Genomic DNA, 16,434 nt, shown 5'->3' on the forward strand with positions numbered 1-16,434 from the left:
AGGTGATGAAACAATAGTATTGACCTCAAAAATTTGCTGCGAGGATTAACGGGATAATCCATGAAAAGAGCTTAACAGTTTCTGGCATAGAGTAAGTACATCCTCAATAATGTGAGCTATTATTACTACAAATTTTAAACACTTCCTTCCATCTTGAAGTATTCTGCCTTCTTAGAAGCAATGTGTTATAGTAATTAGAAGGCTTCAGAGTTTCAGATCTGAGTTCAAATCTGGCCTCTACCACTTCCTGTGTCACTCTGGATACATTACCCAACTTGTTATTGAAAGGAACAACTGAGAAAATAAATGTAAAGCATCTAGAGTACAGTGCTTGGTAATTAGTAAACATAAGCATACTCATGTTCTATATCTATCTAGATAATTTGCACTTCATACAGTTGTTCCTACCCAGCCTGAATTTCTCACCTTGGCCGCCTTCTTTCTCTGTACATTATCCCCACAGAACCTCGTTCACTTGCACACCTTTAAGGGAATGAATTCTTAAACTATTTGTCTAGTTTTAACCTCTGAGCTTCAGACCCACCTTTCCAATGGTCTGTTTCATATATTCTTCCCCCTACTTCCCAGTCTTTTCCCATCAGTACAATCTCAACATGTACTTTATCTTCCTTTCTATTCTGCCCCTCAAACCTACTCTTTTCCATACATGCCTTAGTTCATTAGCTTAGCTTTCAAAATGCCTCTAAAATAGTTTCTTCTCCTTTCCATCCCCACTGCCAAGACTTAGTTCAAAAGGCCACACTGTACCCCTAGTCTGAACTATTTAACAACTTGTTCACTGGTGTCTCTGTCTCTACTCTTGCTCCACTCATAGTCCTTTTTCAAAATCTCATCAAAATTTTGCTCCAATTTATTCAAATAATTTTCTCCCTTGGATTCCCTATTAAGTCTCAACAATAAGCACTAAGACTTACATTGACTATGTCTTTAAGAAATCACATAAACATCTTCCATACATACAACCTATAAGAATAGCAGCTTTCAAACTTTTTTAACCACACCTTCATTAAGAAATACAGTTTAACATGATGACCTAGTATATCATACCATACACACATAATAGTGATCAGTTATATAACACCTATAAAGTTTTTGAAACATCCTTAAGTTTTATTCAATGAGTGTTGCATTCTGATTTTCCTTTTCTATTCTCTTTCATACTTTAAAAATGCTGGTCATGGTCCACTAACTTGATGTCATAAAACAGGTTTGAAGTTTGAAAACCACTGAATTAAAAGATATAATGGAAGAAAAAATTCACCACTTGCATGGGGGGATGCTTGAGAGGGGGGAAAAGCTGAAAGAGTCACAAAATGAAAACTTAAAAGTTGTTTCTAAAACATAAAAGACATCTTGAAATGAAATGCATACTATATTCTCATACAGAAATGCTAAGCACATAAATTCTCCTTAATTCATAAAATTAACTCAAATAACTCTCAAAATACCAAGATATTTTTTGGAACTAGACAAGCCAATTCAAATATCTTCATGGAAAAATAAATCTGGAAAGGGGAGCTACCCTTATTAGATACTAAAACATTCTGTGAAACTACGATAGAGACAGTGTGCTATCGGCACACGAGTAAGCAAATCAATGGGACACCAAAAGGACAAGAAATAGATATAAAAATATGTGAAAACCTAGTGTATGTATGATAAAGATGACATAACAAATCAGTAGGAAAAGATGAATTATTTGATAAGTTAGCTAGACAAGGAAATACTCTAGAACATATCAAAGACTTATTTAATAAATGACACCATAAAAACATTAGAAGAAAAAACACTGGAGAATGCTATTATAATCTCAAAACAGAGATATCCTTTCTAATTCCTAAAACCAAAAAACATACAAGAGATTGATAAATGTAAATGTAAAAAATTAAAAAAAAAAGCAAATGGAAAGATAAACTAAATAAAATCTTCAACTTATATCAAAGATTAGGACTAATTTCACTTACAGAGACTTCATACAGATCAATACTAAAAAAAAAAGACCAACCATCAGAGAAAAAATGGATAAAGGGTCAATTCACATAAAAGGATGTAAAAATGGCTCTGAAACATATAAAAAGATACTTAACTGCACTCAAAATGAGAAAAAAATGCAAATCAAATCTATACTGAGGTACCAATTTTACTATAACTGGGTATTCAAAGATTGGATAACAAAGCTTTATAACCAGCTCTTCTTGCAAAGGTGCAGAAAATCAACCTTTTCAGCACTGCTATCAGAAGGGGAAATCTCTACAGAGGGCATCAGGCAATACCCAAAATATGAATGCATACACTCTCTGATCCAGTAACTACCCATCTAGGAATTTACATAGGTATCATTGAAGCATTGTTTGTAACAAAAAAAAACACCTGGAAACAATTCAAACATCTATTAGTAGTGAATTGGTAAAATAAATTACAGTATATAAATATAATGGATTATACCATGCAGCTTTGGAAAAAGAAAACAAGTAACAACAAGAGGAGGAGGACACCCTTTATGTACAGATAACTTAGAACAATAAGCAAGGAGCAGAATGCTATCACTTGTACAAAAAGGATGATAAAAAGAGAACATCTTGTAGTGCTGACATACACATACGCAAGTATTTTCATTTGAGGTGTCAGCGATATTTTTAGACGACCTCAAGAATAAAAGTGTGTGTATGTGGGGGGGAGGGTGTTGGGGGTATTTAAAAACAAACTTACATCAAAGAAAATGTAATTTTTTGAAGTTTTCTAGTCTCCAGTCTCATGTAATCCTACTGAACCAGAATAAGTTTCCCAACAAAGTAACCTTTTAAATTTCATCCAACACAAAAGTAAAATCCTAACAATAATCCCAAGGGTAAAGACAGTCATAGTGGGAAATAATATTCAAAAGACTGCTTTTCCTCAAAAAAAAAAAAAAAAATCTTCAAGACAGCTGAGAGGCCATTTTCTTCAAGTCTGTTTCTGGAATGTGGACACCAGCTACGCACAGGCACACTCCTTCCCCAGGACATCCTGACTGTACACAATAGCTACTGACAACAATTGAATGAACTGTGGTTGCTATTTCCAAGCATGGAAATTTTACTATCTATAGACACAAATTTCCCTATCTAAGTTAAGTTAAATGGCACTTATAAACAGTCTATTTAAAAACAAATTTGGTTACTAAGCAAATTTTAAAAAGTCACAAGAGAAGTTTTCATTTACTTTCTTTCCAGTGCTTGAAATACAGAAAAAGAGAACCACACAAGATAAGTCTATGTAAAAAGTAGAGGAGGCAGTTCTTAAGTACATAGACTATGTTTTATTAAAAATGACTTTTTTGCTCTTCCTGCCTCATCTCTTGACAGTTGCCATTTGCCCTCGCTAGATATGTGTTCACCAATTATATATCATGTTCCTCAACATCCAGAGTTCTTATACAAGCGCCCTCTATCACAGGCTCCAACACTGCCCTCTAGCCCAGTATTAACCTACTTGACCTTTGAGGCGCAGGACAGGTAATTATGTTCCACAATGAAGCCTAGCCTTTCCTTTCTTTATTCAACCCATGGGGAGTTGCTTTTTATAGTTACATTACTTAAAATCACATTACGTATCAGTGACATTTAACATTGAAAAGCATTCCTTAGACCCTTGCACTTTTAAATTTCATTACATCTTTCTCCAGATCATCTCCTTACATCTTAAGGTGTTTCTCTGGTTTCTCTATCTTCTGTCTCTGGGATCTCAAACTCAGTCCTCTATTTACTCTGCACACCGAGTCAGTGTCTTCCTCTCCCATCTCCATTTACACATCAACAACTCTCAAGTCCACATCTTCAATTCCAAGCTCCAACTTAACCCCTAATATTCAACCTGTGGTATGTTTCATCAAATCAATATCCATCCCCTCTTCTGTAACAACCATATTCCACTTTTGCCACATCCCAGCTTCTGCCTTAGATCAGGCTGCCAACCCTCCTCTGGCTCATGTGCCACCAGTCTCATTTCTTCCCCAATACTCCGTTTGCCCTCAATCCTTCTTATATACTGCAGCCCAGATTCTACTACTTTGGGGCAGCAAGTCATTTAATCAGAGGATAATGTCCCAATTCTTGATTCTTTTAGCACGTTTTTCACACACACACACACACACACACACACACACACACACACACACACAAACTTACTATACAATTTTAGTTTCATTTTTCACACTTTAAGTAGTGTTCCAATTAAGTGTTCTTTTTCTCCATTTGGTTCCCTAGTTTAAGTTGAGTCACTATAACTTTTCTAGCACCAACTGTCCTCACACAGCAAAGACTTTTTGTACACTAATAGCCTACTTCAAAAGAGCATGGACACTTTAAAAACTCAAACATCTTAAACATCAGTTGTTTAGTTTACTTCAGTTAGTATTTTTAGTGTGTTTTCTACCAAATAAAGTCTTAATTTTTAAGAGGAAGAGTTTTAGGTATGACAGTGGGAATATTAAATATTGAAATACATATAGCCTCTATTAATATATATCATACAAATGCCACGAGAGGAGATTGCTCTATTGTGGTTATGAATGAAAATGTATCATTTGGATCTTTTCTGCCCTCACCAACCCACTTTAATACACCTTTCTTACCTTTCACTTTTGCAGTAAGCATTTCTGCAGCATTTTGAAGATCAACAGAATTGAGGTTCTGATGTTTATTCATTACAGACTTTAAAACACGGAGAAGTTCATCCAGACGTATGTGAATGACTTCTTTAAAGCAGTCTTTAAAAAAGAAAAAAAAAATTAAATTTTATTCCAAAACCAAGTTTCAGGAATCTAAAGTATGAACCACCATTCTGAAGCATATGTCAAGTAGAAGCATTGGCTCCACAATTTTTGCCTACTAATATTTTTACTTCTATTCTCACCACTGCAATTATATTCAATTTATATATATGTATAGCCTTCAAAAAAACTTTAATCATCTTAATTCATTAATGATTTCAATGCTCTGACAGTAATGGTCAATTTGGCACTACCTTTTTTAGTTTTCTCTCTCTAAATATGCTCTCCAGATTTCCCTTAAGGAAACTTTATAAGGTACGTTTTTCCTGTCTTAGTGTTTTTATTCTAATATGCTTTTTAATACATAACAGAGTAAAGCCTTACAATGTCTGATATATTAACCAATAGTCAAGAACATATAATTTTTCATTCAAACCAGAATACTCTAGCCAGTGAAAACTGGGGTGCTACTCATAATCATGACAGCACTTACAGGCATATTCCTGGGTCACTATCCCAGGGAAACCAAAATGTAAAATCACCCTATAACCTTTAAAACCCCTGAAATAATCCTCAGAAGTTTCAAAAGACAATCACATTAAATACAATACTCCGAAGTAATTTTCCTTTCCATAACCTTACAGAGCACTAGGGTTTTATAATAGTTAACATTAAGTGCTTCCTATGTGCTAGGCACTGTTAAAAGGACTTAAACAATATTATCTCATTTAACTTTCACACTGATACTAACAGGCAGATGATTTCAAAATCTTTATTGTAACAGATGAGAAAATTGAGGCACACCTAAGTTCACCAAGTTACTAAACTATGAAACCAGAATTTAAATCATAGAGTGTAATTCTAGAAGCCACACTTTTAAAAATATATTTTTTTATTGATTTTTAGGGACAGAGAAAGAAACATGGGTTGGTGCCTCCTAGGGCCCCCTACCGGGGGTCCAGCCTACAACCCAGCCATGTGCCCTGACCAGGCATTGAATCGGCAACCTTTAGATGGATGGGAGGATGCTCAACCAAATTAGCCACACGGGCCAGGGCCAGAAGCCATACTCTCAATGTTATACTGCTTCCCTACTGAAATAATTGAAAAAAACATTTAAAATAGTATCATATTATAATTATACAATTAATTTTCAGAGAAATGTTAAAAGATAATCACTAGAAAAACTGGGTATAGGATAAAAAACAAAAACAAGAAATTCTACTATCATCCATCAAATATTCCAGTCACTAACAGCATTATCAAGATCATGCACCAAAGGGTCTTGGGTTCAATTCCTGGTCAAGGGCACATACCTAAGTTGCAGGTTCGATCCGCTGCCCTGGTTGTGGCACGCGCAGGAGGCAACCAATACATGTCTCTCTTTCACATTGATGTTTCTCTCTCTCTCTCTCTCTTCCTACCCCCATCCCCTCCACTCTTTCTAAAAATCAATGGCAAAAATATCCTCAGGTGAGGATTAACCAAAAAACAAAGGAAAGAGAACTATGTAGGATAAGAAGAGCAGGCAAGGCTGGGAGCTGCATATATCAGGGTGAAGAGTATTCTAAGAAGAGGCATAGAAAAATAGTTCAGGTAGTGATGGAAGCAGAGAGAATAGTGTCTTCAAGAGAAAATCTGACTAATTCAACCAACAAATTCTGATAGGAAAAAAAATACAAGGGATCAGGTGCTGGCCTAAGTAGCCTTGGAAATAGTCTATAAAACTAAGGGCAAATAAAATGCACATAAAATCTGTACTCTATCTGATAAAGTATTTTCAATGAAGATTCAGGTTAGCAATTATGATACTGCTATACATGTATACTGGAACTAAACAACTGAGTTAGAAGCCAGGCATCTCACTGTCGGAGTGGAAATGTACAATTAAGCGGGGGAGGAGGCTATAATGATGCATGTGGTGAGGGATTAGAGGTGGGTACTTGAGTAAGAATTCATGTTTAGCTTAATATAGATATACGTGGCTACATATAGAAATATTTGTAGATATACGTTAGTATACAGGTTAGTATACACATATTTCTTTGCTCTGTCAGCTTAGAGGGCCTAAAAGAAGTGGCACTCCAGTAACAAGGAACACACCTAACACCCTGATCTTAGTTTCTAATACCATTCTCCAATAAAAGGAACCAGGACTCTTTAGAGAAATGGCTGAATCCAGGACTGGGGCAGGAAATACAGAAGATGAGTTAGGAGTATCTTGTAGTACCGGAAAGTAAGAGCTTGAAAGAAACAACCCCTCATATTAAAGAGGTATGCCAAGAGTGCACAGGAGTCAACTGAAAGAGCTCCCAATGTCCAAAGGTAGAACAATTTGAGCTACAAATAAATAAAGTAGTACTACATTATAACCCAAAGTATAAAGTAAATATCCATGAGTCCATACTGATACAAATAAATGACTGAATAAGTAAGTGAAAGAGAAGAAATCATCTCTTGTATAGAAGAGTTCTTAATAATTGATAGAGATACTTTGTCCTCAAGAAGGTGAAGCGTGTGCATAGTGACTTCTTTCCAAAAAGTATGGAAAGGAAGGCAAAAAGAGTAACTTTACAGTAGCCCAGCCGGGCATGGCTCAGCAGTTGAGCATCGACCTAGGATCCAGGCAATCGTGGTTTGATTCCTGGTCAGGACACATGCCCGGGTTGCAGGCTTAACTCCCAGTCATGGGGTGTGCAGGAGGCAGATGATCAATGAGGACTCTCTCATCATTGATGTTTCTATCTCTCTCTCTCTCCCTCTCCTTTCCTCTCTCTGAAATCAATAAAGATATATATTAAAAAAGAAAAGAAAAAGCGTAACTTTACAGTAGAGAAACAACAATTACCACTTAACAGGAGTGATCCTGGTCAACATCAACAGTGGTAAACCATGTTCATAATAAGTACTCCTGATATGATGTGATAAACATGGCACTATCTTCCTCCCAACATCCCATAACCCCAGGATAATCACAAGAAAAACAGCAGACAAATTTTAATCACGGTGCATCCTACAAAATACCTAGTCAATACTCTTTAAACTGTCAAGGTCATCAAAAGTGAGAAAATTTGAGAAACTCATGACCAAGGAGGGTAAAAGGACATGATAATTATAGGATCCTAGAAGAGACGTTAGGAACAACTTATGGAATCTGAATAAACTATGGACTTTCATTAATAATGTATCATTATATCAAATACTGGTTCATTAACAAATATGCCATAGTAATGTAAGATGTTAATAGGAACACTGGGTTTAAGAGTATATGAGAACTCTCTGTGCTATCTTCTCAATTTTTCTGTACATCTGAAACTATTATAAAAATAAAGTCTATTAAAAAATGAAATACAAATAGGCAAAGGATTTCAGAAACTTTATGTACTATTAAAATGTTTTCCAAAAATATGTATTACTTTTATAATTAAAAATTCATTTATGTATTTTTATTTCCTAGGAAATGTGTGTATGAAAGTAGCTGAATAATAATTGTTATTAATTATCTTAATTAAATAAATGATCAACATCTATTTTGTGTTTTATAATTGTGGGTGTTAGTTCAGTTGGTTTACTTAGTTGAGGCAATATAGCTCAGCGGTTGGTTAAAAGCATAGCTTGTAGCCCTGGCAAGGTGGCTCTGTTAGTTGGAGCATTGTTCTATACACCATAAGTTGCAGGTTCCATTCCTGGTCAGGGCACATACCTACATTTCGGGTTCAAGGGAGGCAACCAATCAATGCTTCCCTCTCATATTGAGGTTACTCTCCTTTCCTCTCTCTCTAAAATAAAAAAAATTTTTAAAAAATTAAAAAATATCCTTGGGTGAGGGTTAAAAAAAAAAGCATAGCCTCTAAAACCAGATTGCCTGAATGTGAATTCCCACTCCATGGCTGAGAGACCTTGGTTGAGTTACTTAGCCTCTCTGTGCCTCAGTTTCCTCGCCTGTAAAAAGAAGATAATGGTAGCTACTTCATATCTAGTATCATAAAGTTGTACTGGACTCTTTTTGAAACCTATGTTAGCTTAAAAGAGAAAAGAAAGACAGTCATTTCTATCTCCTACTCTGATATTTCACAATAAAAATCTAGAGACATTAATATACTTAGAGAATACTGTAAGAATATTTTGTCTTATTTTGAGGTCTCAGGCCAAAAGAGCTTGATTTTTGAGTGTCAACAACAACCATCGATATTCAAAATTACTGTTGGATATTAAAAGCAGGAACTACAAAATACTAATGGCATAAATGCCTAAATAAACCAAGGTAATTAATTCTGGTCTTCTCAGAGTCAAGGAAATTAAATATGTTGAAATGAACAGATTTCAAAACTATTAAATGTTTTTCAATTTTCTTAGTTTTAATTTCTAACACAGTAAACAGTAATAGATACAGGCTACATAAACAAAAACTCTTTGGGAGCCTCAATAATTTTTAACATCAAGATTCCATGCTATCAAGGTTTTTCTCAAAAAATCACTGCAAACATTCCAATAACTATCAACATAAATGTTTTACCAAGTTGAAGTTCTTTCCTAAAAGGAAGTCCTTATAAATACATACTGAAGTTGTTTCAAATCAAAATGCTGAAAAATAGTAACTGAGTTATTTAGAATTACCCTATAAATAATTTCCTGTGATTGAACACACTTCTGATGTCTATTAAGCAACAAAAATGAACATTACAACTAAAGAAAATGTTGATTACAAAGATTCATAAACTTTCCTGTAATTTTTGGTAGAAGTGTCAGCTACTAGCACATCACTATATCCTGATAATACTTCAGCTAGGACTTTTTTTTACCAAATGTTCTTTTCCCTTATAAAAAAATAAAGCTACCTCAAATTCTTTCTGCAAGCTCAAAATATAAGTTTTTAAAAAAGTTTTAAGGAGTTTAAGTAGCTCCTTCAGCAACACTAAATATTCCCCCACCCTCACGACACACAGACAGTACCAGCAACGAGCAAAGCACACGAGGCAGTAACTCTTCTTCCCCAGGACAGAAGAAAGGTTAAGTGGCTAATTGGGATGGTAGAAAATAGATTTAGATTAAGAAGTCTGAGTTCCAATGTTTGACCCGCCACACTTCCTTGAAATGACTCTATACAAAACTCTTAGATTCTCTGATCTCAGATTAATCATCATTAAAATGGAATTAATAAGAAAGCCTGTCCTAGCTACTGTAAAAAAAAATATGCTGTGAATATCAAATAAATTAGCAGAAACAAAACTGCTTTATAGTTTTAATATAAACAGCTATTATTACTATTAAATCTGTAAGCCAAACTAAATACCTTTGAAAAGATTTGTCTCACATAAAATTACATTCAATAACAAACACACTTATATAGCAAGATCCCACAATAATTTGGCTAATAAAAATGAGACATTAAAGTTAAGTATCAATTTCATTTTGTACATAAAATATAAATTAGTAAACTACTTGAAAAGAAAATAAAGATATACTTTATAAAAATATTTCTATACCTATAAAGTTAAATTACAGTATTTAACTTAGTCACATAATACAAGATAATTTTTAAATTTTATAGAAGCCACATTGTAAATGTAATGAAATTTAATTTATACTACACAAAGGTATTATTTATGCAAATGTAATAATGTTCAACCAAAATCTTAACACTAGTTATCTGGAATAGTAAAACTCCAGTATCCCAATGTTTGTTTATCTACCATCCCAGTAATATGGTAATCCAAATTTTAATTTGTTTCACTCATTTGTGCCATTTATTTTCTGCTTCATTCAGCTTATCAAGTGAAAACAGATTAGCCAGCTCCACTTTTTGGTTCTCATGTATTAACACAATACACCACAGTGTTTATACTGCAAACACTTCATGGAAATACTTAAGTAAATAAATGAAAAAGTCCATGGTGTTTTCCTTGGTTTAAAAAAACTGACAATTTTTAAAATCAGTCTTGTTAATTCAGCTTAACCTCTCTGGGAGAGCAATGAAAACGAGGAAAAGTTTCAGAACTTATCACTAGGAAACTCCGTTTTTTTGCTGTAATAACTTGTGAATTTACAGGATAAAAGTGAAACGTGAACAGCAGCTTTCTTTATCCAGCCACTTGGGGATTGTAAAAATAACAACTGACATTTTAAAACACTTATTCTGAGAGCTTTACTTTTATGGAATCATTTAATCTTCACAACAACCCAATGAGGAAGGTACTATTAACTTCTTTGAACATATGTAGAAACTGAGGCACAGAGAAGACAAGTAACTTACCCAGGGGCAAAATGAAGGTTCCACATTAGGCATTCCAGCTCTAGAATTTGTGCTCTTAATCAATATAATATATCAACATGGTTAAAGAAGTCATAGTTAATGACAGTAATCTATAATCTGTGATCCAATAGGCTTTTGACATACTGAATATGCCAGTTACTATTTTAAGTGGTGTTACACTAGGTAAACCATTCCAAGCAAGTACAGAAGAGGAAAGTAACCTCCCAAGAGCTGGCACATGTGTAATGAATGAGTTACCTGCATGTCATACTTCATTCCTCAAAGATTCAATCCATATTTTCTAGGCACTAGGGATAACCTATTAACATTCACATTAACCAATCCTAAAGTGATATCCACTAGAAATCACCTCTAGAGAGGTTTACTTCTAAAAGAACACAGCAAAAGGGCATGTCTGAGACTTGCAACTTAATGTTTCTAATATTTCACAAAATTTCTGGTACACTATAGGGGCTATAAACTAAGTAACAGTCATCAGTAGTCAAATTAACACTCACTGAAATTTATCTGAAATTTACATATCCTCCTGTATATTCATTCACCCTGGGAAAAATTGGGTTAATATGTAAGACAGGATTTCAATTAAGACTTGGAAAATTTATGCAGAACTTCCCTCTCATAACAAAACATATTAATGTCATTAAACTTGTTATTTAAGTCCTTTTGTTCAATAAAATTTGCTCTAGAAAGTTAACATCCCTCTTCTAACTATAGTTCTATCAAATTTAGGACCCCGAATTCATTATTTTACAAAATAAAAGTGACAAAAACTCTTTAAGTTAGAAAGTCCTTTTAAAAGTTAAAGAGCCCAGCCGGGCATGGCTCAGCGGTTGAGCATCGACCTAGGATCCAGGAGATCGCGGTTCAATTCCTGGTCAGGGCACATGCCTCGGTTGCGGGCTCAATCTCCAGTCAGAGGCGTGCAGGAGGCAGCCGATCAATGACTCTCTCATCATTGACGTTTCAACTCTCTCTCTCCCTCTCTGAAATCAATAAAGATATTAAAAAAAAAAAAAAAAAAAGTAGCTCCTTCAAAAAAAAAAAAAAAAGCCCGGCCGGGAGTGGCTCAGCGGTTGAGCTTGAGCATCGACCTAGGATCCAGGCGATCGGGGTTCGATTCCCGGTCAGGGCACATGCCCGGGTTGCGGGCTTGATCAGTGACTCTCTCATGATTGATGTTTCTATCTCTCTCTCCCTCTCCTTTCCTTTCTCTGAAATCAATAAAGATATATTTAAAAAAAAAAAAAAGTTAAACAACTACTTTCTCTGAAACTGATGACAGTTTTATCTCCCTTTCTAGCCTATTTAAAAAACAAACGAAAGAGAAAAGCAAGACACCATTTTCACAATAGTAAACTTTTATTAAAGTACATTTAAAAAATAGTGTCATATAATCAATATACTAAAAGAAGTATTAAACCAACTGCTGACTTTCAAATATATTTTATAATGGCAAAGGAGACTTCAAAGCATTAAGTACCAGAAAAATTACATAATCTGCACTATTCTTTCTAGCCCAATTAAAAAGCCTTGCACTTTTCAAATTTCCAAATTTTGAGCTTCAAGTGGTATTCCACCTGTGAATGAGGTTTGTCAAAAAGACAGTTTAAGATTACTGTATAAACTGGAAGATTTATGAATCTGTTCTTTGGAATTCAGAACACATTATTCCTCAAGGGGCAACCATAAACCTGAATTGGTACTTACACTATATATATATATTAATCTATGGTGTTATACTTAAACACAGAGGATGTATGTTTAGTTCAGTGCCTTCAGCATTTTAATGTAAGATGCAAAATTGGCCCCTGTAATTATTCATAATGCATCTTAATAACACAAGATAGAGACATAAACTTCAAATTCCACATCTGCTACTTGTATGAGACTGCAGGGTAACCTCCTTCTGGAAATAAGTAGGGGACAGAGAGAATTAACAACTCCATCACTTACCCTATCAAAGCAAGTGTTTTCACAGTTCTCTGAACTCTGGCATTAAGCTCTCCATTTTTATTTGTAAATAAAAACAGTAGAGGCAAACTGCACACATATCTTAACCCTTGTTAAGGGACACAGGGCTCTTTGGCAAACACCTATTTTCTCTAATCAGTTGTTCAACAACTACTGCAATATGAGCCTTACATTCTCACTTGGGAAATTTTCATAAATGTCACACTTAAGATAATTATAATAAAACTCACATTTAAAAAATCCTATAGAATGGTGGGAGGTGGATGTCCTCTAAAATGCACTACGTACTTTGAAAACAAATACTCAGCTGTCTTCTTCAGCTATGAACTGACAATATTCAGAACAATGTAGAATCTCCAACTCCTATCAAATTTTGAATCACAGGATTATAAAACTGATAGCATCTGGTGTAAGCACCTCATTCTTAACAAATTATTAAGTGACTTAGGCCATATTCCAAAACTAGTCAGTAAAAGATGTAGACCTAGAACCTAAGTCATGTGATTTTCTTTCCAGAGCTCTTTCTGTCATCCCTTACTACCTATTGAACCAAACTCTATAACCTGCCAGGAAATTGATGAGCTTGTTCAAATCAAAGAAGGGCATAAAAGCTATACACACTCCAAAGGCAACTTAAGGAAGGGGAATTCAAATAGACCCCAAGAGTGCCTATTTCCAGGTAAAAGTTTCTCAAATTTGCTCCCATAACAATTTTCTAGATTTCCCTTTAATGCTATAGAAATCAAAAATACTTATAGCTAAGAATTCAACTCAATTTCTCAAGACTGATAAAGGCCAAATGTCTGTACCAGCACTGTCCAATAAAAATTTCTGCAATGATGGAAATTTTTGTAACTTCACTGTCCAATATGCCACTAGCCATATGTGGCTAAAAAGCACTTGAAATGTGGCTACTGCAACTGCGAAGCTGAATTTTTTATTTTAATTAAAAATTTAAGAAGCCACATGTCTAGAGGCTACCATACTGGATAGTGCAGATCTAGATAATCCCCAGTGAAAACAGATTTAGCTAATGAAATAATGAACACTGAGCAGTGTTTTTACAGAGTACTTGCCATGTGATGCGGGTTATAGAGAATGGAAAGAACACACCATTCTGCATTCGTCACCTCTGGGTTCCAAATGAAACCACTATTAAATCATTAAGGGGTTGATGACATCACACAATCTGTTATACATACAACTCATCTGTGAAATGAGGCTAAAAGTACCTGTCTTTGTGGAGACCGCTATTCAATACTGCTTGTATGTAAAAGTACTCTGTAAAACGTAAAGTCTACCCTCAACAATATGATTGAACACCAGAGGCAACAGTCAAGTGATTTGCTAATCACTGCTTCATGAGAGATAAAGTATATAAAGAAAATGGCATTCAAATCACACCGAAAGGTGATTTAATTGTATACCTACATTCTAAGTTCTTAAAAGCTAACTTTTTAGCTTTTTAACAGTCAACTGATATGAATTAAAAGTTCATACATAAACAATGACAAAAATTTGGCTTCCTTCCTCTTAAGGAGGCAAAGACAAAATATTGGCAAGGCCCCTGACAAGGCTCCTTCACTGCAAAAGAAAAATGGTGAAATAGCTCTTTGCTGTCTGGCCACAATTTACAACTATGATGGTACCAAAGAATAGCAGAAGCCTAGGGATATTTCTCACTACCCAGAATACAAAAGAATGGCCTATGTCTAGTCTATAGAAACATATAATAATACCACCTTAAAGAGTTACAGAATTTTACATTTTTTATCTGTTTTCCTAAAGATTATATTTTGTGATTCTTGTAACAATTCTATTAAATAATAGTCTGATACTATAACAGGCTGAAAATCATGATCAATATTATGTAGCTTATCATTTATAATGAGGTCAATTTATTTATATGTTATACATACTGCCTTGTTTAAGGAAAACTACTCAAATAAACTAAATAATATATTTCCAGATTTTGATAATAATGATCCAAAGACAGAAAAACACAAATTCCTGTCAAATCCAAGATTTATTCTGAGATGGCATACATATATCCTTTTAACTCTGATTGAAGAACCAAGCATTAAAATCAATCCAAAGGTAAATAATGAAAATTCTGACTACTGCTTACTAATGAGTTGGTTATCCAAAAGATTAATTTTACATTTTTAATTAATTTGCCAGCCATTTGATTATAAGCAATATAATCAAATATTTAAATTCTGAAGTACTGGTTTTCTTACTAGAAGGATAATATGCTTACAGCTTCTTAATATTAAATTTCTGTGAAAAAAGATATTTTTATACACATACTTTTTTTATCTCAAGGGGTGGTCTCTTTAGGCTATCTTACATGTGATGTCATTTTTCTCTTTTTTCACTTAGGATCAGCTTTCAATCCTCTTTCTTCCTAATCTCTCAACTGTCTACTCACAAATTAAAAGTAATATAAAATACATATACATACACACATACACATACACATAGTCTCAAAAGAATGGCTTATGTGACTGTTGCTTTCAAGAAAATTCAAATGCTAAAATTTGAGGCTACAATTCAAGTCCAGTTATTTTGGGCATTTCCACCTGAAAAATTAGAGTTAGGCTAGAATAAACTCCTAAAGCAATATTTAAAACATGATATGGTTTTAGTTTCTGTTTATCAGAAAATTAATTTTTAACTTATATACACAGAAAATATTTATTGGTTTCTTATAAATGTCTATGAAACACCTGGAGGTCTCATATGAGTAACACTAGGTATCTTCATTTTCCACACCCAGACAAACCACTTACAAACATAGAAATGAAGTGCTACTTATCACAAAAGAACACAGGCTGTATCTTTATTATCAATGCCATCAAATTTGTATATAAAAGAGGCACTAAGAGTTACAGGACTTGGGTACTAAGACCAAGTCAGGGAGTAGAGATGTGTATAATTCTTCACCTCTGAAGAATCAAGTCTCGTGCTCCACTAGCCACAGCTAAGTAAACGGGGAGTAACTGCTGTGATTATCCCTTAACTGAAGCAAACTGAAGGACAGCAAAACAAGATGAAGTTTGATTTTTGAAGGGAAAAAAATTCACTCAAATGCAGTGATTTTTAGATTAGGTTTATAGAAAACCAAATCTAGGCAGAAGTATCAACCATATAAATTATAAACATAAGTCAGCGTATTAAAGATCAATCAATGTACTGTTACTATTAAAAAGGTTAAAATTCCAATGATCTAAAATTCCCTCTGCAGAATGGGCCCAACTGCTAAGAACTGAAGCCCTCTTTTTGTTTTTGTATTCACATTCCCACAATGCACTGCACTGTATCTGATTATAAAACAGTTTACACTGTAAACATCAAACATTTGGGGGGAAAGGCTAAAATAATTATAGAATACCCTCTTTCTACCACTATGTACACA

General features: G+C 34.3%; 1 protein-coding gene across 6 annotated transcripts in view; it reads right to left on the reverse strand.

Annotated features, from left to right (window-relative positions):
- The window catches only part of ARHGAP29 (Rho GTPase activating protein 29), a 67,498-nt gene that overhangs the window by 33,471 nt on the left and 17,593 nt on the right, over nt 1-16,434 (reverse strand). For all 6 annotated transcript variants that reach the window (XM_087820607.1, XM_087820605.1, XM_087820608.1 and 3 more), the window contains one exon: nt 4,634-4,768. In XM_087820607.1, the coding sequence (XP_087676733.1) occupies nt 4,634-4,768 (135 nt within the window). The remainder of the gene's footprint in view (nt 1-4,633; nt 4,769-16,434) is intronic.

The sequence above is a fragment of the Miniopterus natalensis genome, chromosome 9 (genome assembly GCF_054644295.1).
Source record: "Miniopterus natalensis isolate mMinNat1 chromosome 9, mMinNat1.hap1, whole genome shotgun sequence".
NCBI classification, from domain to species: Eukaryota; Metazoa; Chordata; class Mammalia; order Chiroptera; family Miniopteridae; genus Miniopterus; species Miniopterus natalensis.